The 8,799-nt window shown below is 36.9% G+C and overlaps 1 protein-coding gene across 1 annotated transcript; it reads left to right on the plus strand.

The window, feature by feature from the left end:
• Positions 1 to 6,644: 6,644 nt before the first annotated feature.
• LOC122297305 (disease resistance protein RLM3-like) lies at positions 6,645 to 8,474 on the plus strand. Its single transcript, XM_043107328.1, has 2 exons — positions 6,645 to 7,756; positions 8,204 to 8,474. The coding sequence occupies exons 1-2, from the start codon at positions 7,479 to 7,481 to the stop codon at positions 8,457 to 8,459; spliced, it is 534 nt and encodes a 177-aa protein (XP_042963262.1). The 5' UTR covers positions 6,645 to 7,478; the 3' UTR covers positions 8,460 to 8,474.
• Positions 8,475 to 8,799: the final 325 nt, after the last annotated feature.

Here is an 8,799-nt window from a genome sequence, read left to right on the forward strand (position 1 = left end):
GATCAAACCTAGTGTCAACTCCGTGGAAATATTTGGAACAGAAGGTATGCCACTCATCATCAATATATGCTTCTGCAATTGATCATTCTGGGCGAGCTTTATTACCAACTGTTCGTTTCAACTTCCCAAGAAATCGTTCAATGGGATACATCCATCTATACTGAACTGGTCCTGCAAGTCGAGCCTCACGTGGCAAATGGACGGCCAGGTGAACCATGACATCGAAAAATGACGGTGGGTAAATACTTTCTAGCTTACACAATATGATGGGAATTTCCCGTTCCATTCGATCCAAAGCTTCTACATTTAATGTCCGTGCACATAAGTCTTTGAAAAATAAACCCAACTCAGTCAAAGCCACGCGCACGTCTCTAGTCAAGTACCCACGTATACCAATAGGCAAGATACGCTGCAAAAGGACATGACAATCATGACTTTTTAACCCAGTTATTTTCCAATCATTTGTTCGCACACACCTTGTCAAATTCGAGGCATAACCATCTGGTAATTTAATTTTCATTATCCACTCACAAAAAGTAGCCCTTTCATTCCTTGACAATGTATACCACCCAATCGGCATGTAAACGGACGAACCATTTTCTTGCAACTGCATTTCCGGTCTTATTCCCAACCGCTTCAAATCCTTCCTTGAGTTTAATGTATCCTTCGTTTTTCCTTCAATTGACATCAATGTTCCCAATACGGATTCGCATATATTTTTTTCAATATGCATAACATCAAGAGTGTGCCGTAATTTTAACTTTGACCAGTATGGAAGATCGAAAAATATACTCTTCTTAGTCCAATTCAACTCAGAAGTAGCTCGTTTTCTCTTTCGTTGTTTTTTACCAAATTCATTACAACCAACATCTACAAATTGTGCAAGTAAATCTTCACCAGACAAATATGGTGGAGGTTGGCCCCATTCAACAGTACCATCAAACATTTGTGAATTTCCCCGCCATCTATGATCACCAGGTAGAAATCGACGATGACCCATGAAACATAATTTTCTCCCGTAAGTGAGCCATTCAGATTTAGTATGTTTGTTACATGTTGGACATGCCATTTTCCCCTTAGTACTCCAACCTGACAAGTTTCCATATGCTGGAAAATCATTTATTGTCCATAAAACCGCAGCATACATCTTGAACGACTTGCCTGTTGATGAATCAAATGTGACAACCCCATTCTCCCACAAATCTTTCAATTCTACAATCAATGGCTGTAAGTGTATGTCTATATCATTTCCCGGCGATCTCGGACCTGGAATGAGCAAACTCATCATGAAATATGGATCTTTCATACACTTCCACGGTGGTAGATTATACGGCATAAGTACGACTGGCCAAGTACTGTGACTAGTACTCATGTTCCCAAACGGATTAAATCCATCTGTTGCCAACCCAAGTCTCACATTACGTGGTTCTTCTGCAAACCATGTATGCTCCTTATCAAATTCCTTCCACACCTGAGAGTCAGCAGGATGTGATAAAATATCATCGTTTCTAACTCTGGCTGATGAGTGCCATATCATGTCTGCAGCTGTTGCACGTGACATATATAATCGTTGTAATCTAGGTGTCAATGGAAAGTGGCGTACTACCTTTTGCGGCACATTTTGTTTGTCAGATGTCCATCTTGACTCGTGGCATATGGGACATTCGTTCAACTGCTCATTCTCTTGCCAAAATAATATGCAGTCATTCTTACATGCATGTATTACGTTGTAATCAAATCCAAGTCCTCGTTTCAATTTTTTTGCTTCATAGAAGTTACGAGGAAGTGTATTATCTTAATGTTAATTATTTTTAATTACACTCTTGCATTTAAAATGTTAATTATTTTAACACTGCCCAAGAAATCGTTCAAACGGTGCTCGTGACCGTTCGATCTCCTATACAGTCGTTCGAACGGTACACGTACCGTTCGAACGGTTTACATCCAGAAATCACTCGTCTTCAACCTCCGAAAACCCCAAGTATTACAGTCCATATTACATCAAAAGATAGCAAAATATATGACTAACTCATGTAAGCAAACGAAAACACTTATATAAAAACTAAAATGAGGTCAAATTTAAGGAGAATACCTGATTTGGAGAGATAAAGCTTCAAAAATTCCAAACGGTAAAAACTCTTCACCAAACGGTAAAAACAACCTCTTAATTCGAAAATATAAGAGATTGATAGGAGTTTGTAATATTTGAGGGCTAGATTGAAGAATAATGGCGTTGGTTGGAACAAAATGAGCGTGGGAGTGATGCTCGGTCGACTGAAACGAGTCCGAGATTGTGAGGTTCTGTCGTGTAAATGCAGAACATTGACGTTCGAACGGTTGTTTAATGAACGTTCGAACGTCAAATCGACTAGCGGGAAAAATTTCCCCCGCTAATTTCACGTTCGAACGTGAAAATATACGTTCGAAGGCTAATAATTAACGTTCGAACGGTTATATTATACCGTTCAAACGTCAAATCGATTAGCAGGAATAATTTCCCCCGCTAATTTAACGTTCGAACGTTAATATAAACGTTCGAACGTATTATTAAACGTTTGAACGCCAATAGTAAACCGTTCGAACGTGTAATTATATTGTTGCTTATTGTATTTTTTTTGCACTATACCTTTAAATATAATAATTTCTAAATATACTATAGTTTAGAGCCATAGTAATATAACTATATAATATATAATCAAACATATATTATATAGTTTAGTAACATATATAGTATAAAATATCATATTACATCTAATATTATAGTCAAGTACTACATATATTAACCTATTATATATAACATATATATGGTATCATAGCATAGGGTTATATGTATCACATGCATATATATATAATGTTTATTTCTATAATATTAATAGTAGATATTTAATAATAGAATATCTACTATTAATATATATAGTGTCATCTATACTAGTATATATATATGTGATACTAGTTAATATCACATATAATATATATGTTATATAAATACATGAACATAGCTTCATGTATATAGTAGTCTATATTATATTAATTATACTATATAATATAACTTATACTATATACTATATAATATTCAATAGTATAATATATTTTAATTAAATATAATATAATATATACTATAAATTGCCAAAAAATTATATATATAATACATAGTGTTTAATAATATATAAGTGCATTAAATATATTGCATTTAATATATTTAACAATTAAAATATATTATAATTGAATTAATTATTATATTTAATATAATTAATACGGAATATTGCATTTAAATATTTGAAAACCGATTAATTAGGGATGGATAGTAATATTTAGTTAATGCGTTCGAACGGTATAACGTACCATTCGAACGGCACTGCATATATAAGCCCATCCCGACGTCATTTTCACGCATTTCCTCCGTGAAAAAGCCTCCAAACCGTCGATCTCCGCCGTTGAACGCCGTCTTCGCCGCCGTCAACAGTGCCCACTCGAAGCCCCTACCTCTAACAACCGGTATTTTTCATTTTTAAAGCATTTTACCGTTTAGATTTAGGTTTTTGATAGATTAATTGTTTAAGTTAGGGTAAACCGATTTATACATCAAAATAATTGGTAGATTTGCATAAATCCATGTTAGGAACATTTATTTAGGTTTCTATTGCATTTATTTTGGTGTAAAATCCAGGGAATCGAAGGATTCCATGGATTTCAATGGCCGAGTCGACTCGGCCTGGAATCCCGATCGACGAATATCGTTCGAACGCTATGCTTAGCGTTCGAACGTTATAACTTAACGGTCGAACGGTCTGTCTGTAACCGTTCGACCGTTACAGTAAACGTTCAAACGATATAACTTAACGGTCGAACGGTTTGTCTGTAACCGTTCGACCGTTAAGTTACATCGTTCGAACGATATAACTAAACGGTCGAACGGTTTGTCTGTAACCGTTCGACCGTTACAGTAAACGTTCGAACGGTGTTTAATATTATATTTATATTATTAATATTGATATTGAGTGACATATTTATTGTTGATAATGTTGTTCAGAATGGCAAATATTATTAAATTGCTGTTTGTTTCAAACTACTGTAAATAGTTCTTTATTGTATTTTTCTTGTTAATGTTATATATCTAGTTTGTAATTATAAATTTCAGGTTGATTATAATGTCTACTTCTAGACCGGCACGTAAGCGACGCAATCTTGGTGAGAGTAGTAGTGGTCCAGTTCGGGAGAGGACAGTTTCACTGGAGCGACCAGTGAAGATTTCTGATTTCCAGAGTCTTATCTGGGAGGGTCATTCATTGCCCTCAATATTCAGTGATCGTGGTTGGGGACCTATCTTGGATGAACGGGAGGAAGCATGGGAGCCAGTCTCCTACATTGACATTGTTGCTGAGTTCTATAGAGAACTCGGCAGTGCCAGCGCAGATGATTCTGGGGCCTACAGTATCACTGTCCGAGAAGTACCCGTTGTATTTTCACGAGATGGACTTGCTGAGCATCTCGGTATTCCTAGGCTGCCAGATGCATATCCGAATGTGGTGCCTAGAGAGTCTGATCCTTCAGTTGAGGCGGAGACAGCTGAGGAGGAGGCATCAGTTTATACTGATGAGGTCGATACCCTTGCTGATCACGAGGTGAGGGATTTGGTTGTCGGTCCAGATGCTCCACCGTATGACGGGACGAAGAGCATCAAACAGGCAGATTTATCTTCTTTCTTTAAGATATTAAATTTGATAATTGCCAATAATATTGACCCTCGGCAGCACAAGACAGAAGTTGGCATTGATCGGACGAAATTTATGATACGGGTCGCTCGTGGCATTCCTATCGACTTGGTGGGATATATATTCGATAGGATTCGATCAGAATCTCGGTACATTTCGATGGATATACTACCATTCGGAGTCCTGATCACCCGATATCTACTATGTGCTGGTGTTGTGCCAGATGTTGCTGAGCGTAAACGGGAGCCGATGGGACCGATAAACAGCACCACCCTCTCACGCAGCACGGGACACTCGAGACTGCGTTTTCGTGCACATGTTCCAGAACCAGTTGATCCTCACAGAGATGCACAGCCGGGAGATCATGGAGTCTCAGCTGCAGCTGCAGAGACATCTACACGGGCCGAGGCATCAGTCCACAGTGTTACTCGTGAGGAGATGGCTGACATAGTGCGTGCAGCGATCAGCGAGCAGACATCAGCAGTGATCGATGCAGTGCGTATGGAGATCCATTCTGCTGTGTCTGAGCTTCGTACAGAGTTTGCTGCCATGTCTGCGACTCAGGTCACCATCAGTACTCGACTGACACAAATAGAGGAACGTATAGCTGCAGTCGAGGAAGTGTGCAAAGACTTGGGGTCTTAATTACTTTATGATAAATTTTATTTATTTATTTCCTGTTTTTTGTATGGACAATATTTTGTGTTTTGTAAATTCAGTATTTAAGTTATATGCAATGGTATTGTTTTATATTTTCTAAACTAATTCTTAATTTAGATTATTCATATTATTTAATTAACCAATTTTTTATAATTACTAGTTAATCTAAATATAATTTGGCAAAAAACTTAAAAAATTAAAACTCTGTCACCGTTCGACCGATTCAAATAACGTTTGAACGGTGAATATGCATCATTCGAACGGTTAATATTAACCGTTCGAACGGTTTATCAATTTCCCTCCAAAATAATTTTGCCTATCGCGCCAATATTACGTTCAAACGGTGAAAATTAAACGTTCGAACGGTTAATCATTAACGGTCGAACGGTTAACTTATTTGGGACAAAAATATTCGTCCCTAAGAATACCGTTCGAACGCGTTCGAACGGTATGGCATAACCATCGTCATTTTGGAACGAAATTCAAATTTCGTTCCTAAATCCCACTTTTTGGGACGATTTTCAATTCGTCCCAAAGTAATTTCGTCCCAAAAAATCATTTTTGTTGTAGTGTATACATGATGGTATGTATTTTAAATGCAAATTTTAGAGGAATAGTATTTTTTCCTAACATTTTTGTATGTCCTAAGTAGTAAGTATTTGTAATAACATCTAATGTTCAAAATTTTTTTAAAATTATTTTTTTAATTTTCTTCTAATTTTTTCAAAATTAGTCCATTTGTGATTTGTTTTCCCATTTTCGCCTATCGCGCGCCCAGCTCCAACTGAAGCATCATCTTTTATATTTTTACATAAGACAATAGTTAATTCAAAATTTTTTATAAACATTATTATTAAATTTGTAATAATTATTAACGTATAAATTAAAACAAATAAAACTTTACAAAAATATAAATCTTATTTTTTTATATTTTAAATTTTTAATACAATTTTATGAAGAATTCATATTTTAAGTGAAAAAATTAAAAAGAACTATGTTATAGTAGCTAGGTAAACAAATATATAACAATATATTTTTTTTTAATATGCAACCGAAAAAAAAAAGGCCCAATTCATGTAGGTTCGGAATCAGCCATTAAGCCCAATAACCAAAGAATCAAAATCCCATCATTTTAGACACAAAGAGGCCCAGCCCGCCCATCCCAAATGCAAAACGGCGCCGTTTTAATCACCAAAAACCCTAGTTTCATCGTTACGGATTATCTTTCATTCCCTCTCCTCTCTCCGTGTCTTCCTCCCTCTCATACTCTCTCTCTCTCTCACGGATCCCCTGTGCACAGCCACTGGATCTGCCGTCGTGAGCCACCATCGTCGCCTCTAGCCACCGCCAGTCAGAACCTCGCTGCTGCCACCACCTCCTTCCTCTCGTCCACACGCCGACGCAGCCCCCTCTTCCTTCCTCGCATGCTCTCTGTCTCACGGATCCTCTGTGCACATCCACCACAACTGCCGCCGTGAGCCACCATTGTCGCGTCCAGCCACGACCTCGCACCACCACGAGCATCCATGGAGCCCTTCCTCCTCCCCCAGCCCGAAGCTCCTCCCTCTTCCCTCGCACGGATGCCCTCTCTCTCTACAGAATTTACCCACCTCGCGGCTCAGATCTGCTTTTTTGTAAGGATATTGGACCCCATAATATATTCTCTTTGAAAAATGTTACAGATGCTGTTCCACTGTGCCAAGACAGAGTAAAGTCGATAGTTGTGGCTCCAACTTTGAAGGTTGACAAGAAGTATCTGCCGACAAGTAATTTCTCCTTTCTTTGCCGCACTTTATCTCTATAATTTGACCATTTCGACCTCTTTGTAAATGGTAATCGTACATACGTACTGAAATCAGCAGGACTTTTAATTCCACGGCCTTTCAATTAGGAGCTTCTTCCTCTTCTTCACCGTCTTCATCTCCTCCCACCCTTTCCTGTAATCATGATGTATTCTTGAGCTTTAGAGGTGAAGATGTTCGCCATTACTTTATTTCCCATCTATACAAAGCGTTGGTTGAAAGGGGAATCAATACTTACATTGACTACAATCTTGAAAGAGGAGAGGAGATTTCATCGGAACCTTTTAAAGCTATTGAAGGGTCTATGATTTCTATTATCATACTCTCTAAAAATTATGCAGAATCCAAATGGTGTTTAAACGAACTATTGAAGATTCTTGACTGCGAGGAAACAAAAAAACAAATTGTTCTACCAATTTTTTTCCAAGTAGAGTCATGGGAAGTAGAGCATCAAAAAAGGAATTTTGGAAAATCCTTTGATAAACTTGGAGATAAGCTCAAGGATCACGCAAAGATGGTGAAATGGAAGAAAGCTTTGGTAAAAGTAGCCGGTTTTTCTGGTTTACAATTAGCGAACTTCCGGTAAGTTTTGCCAATATGTAGTTTCACATGTGTATGCGCATGCTGTATTTGAGATATTTATGAAGAAAATTGAGATAAAATTGTAAGATCTGACATTGGAAAACACCATACAAAAGGAAAATAATTTGATATTTATGATTATTTTTGGCATTGAATAGTTATATGCAAAACGTAGTCAAATTTTAGAAGTCTTTTGTGATTCTGGGATTAAATATCTACTACCACTACCAAGAAGTTCCTCCTACATGCAACTCTGTATCCACTATTTCAAAGACAATTCATGTAAGGTCGACAATTAAGGATCATATGAATGTTTTGTAACTTCTTCTTACCCTACCAATAATGTCGACATTTATTTCATGAGAATAAAATTCATGTGCCTAAATCATGTCCCCATGTCTTCAGAGAAGAGCAAGTTCAAATTCATTAATCTTTTTGCATTGGCAGGGACGAATCTGAATGTATCGAGAAGATTGTTCAAGAAGTCTCAAGCAAACTACCAAATCGTACAATGCTTGAATGTATCGAGAAGATTGTTCAAGAAGTCTCAAGCAAACTACCAAATCGTACAATGCTAGCATGTCGCAAATTTTCCGGTTGGATTGGAGTCCCGTGGAGAAGGATTGTTCAAGAAGGATTGGAGTCCCGTGGAGTCTCGTGGAGAAGATTCTTTTTCTTCTTTTTTTTTTTTTTGCATTTTTAGGAAGCCACAAAATTTGACTTTGACTTTTTTAGGGGAGTGACGTTTTGAGTTGCTTGGCCGCTTTGGCTTCAACGTCATGCATTCTGTTGGATGGTTGTTATTGGTGGGCCTCTTCTCGATGGAGGTCATCATTCTTCTCTTTATTTTTTTTAATAAAAAGTTCTATTTAATGTTGTAAATCATATTATATTATTTATTTTAAATTTTGTCTTTTCTAATCTTATATATTGGTAATTAAATTAAGAATCAGGACAATATTATTATTTACCATCATTTTACTGCTCTTAGTCTATTGGTTTTTTTTTTCTTTTAAGTATTTTGTAATATCTTTAATCATTAA

This window comes from Carya illinoinensis, chromosome 15 (assembly GCF_018687715.1).
Source record: "Carya illinoinensis cultivar Pawnee chromosome 15, C.illinoinensisPawnee_v1, whole genome shotgun sequence".
NCBI lineage: Eukaryota > Viridiplantae > Streptophyta > Magnoliopsida > Fagales > Juglandaceae > Carya > Carya illinoinensis.

Excerpts from the sequence above, each read along its gene's own strand:
- LOC122297305 (XM_043107328.1), top strand. The coding sequence starts at position 7,479 with ATGATTTCTATTATCATACTCTCTAAAAATTATGCAGAATCCAAATGG. Across the intron at positions 7,757-8,203 it reads TTACAATTAGCGAACTTCCG|GGACGAATCTGAATGTATCG; the intron begins GTAAGTTTTGCC and ends TTGCATTGGCAG.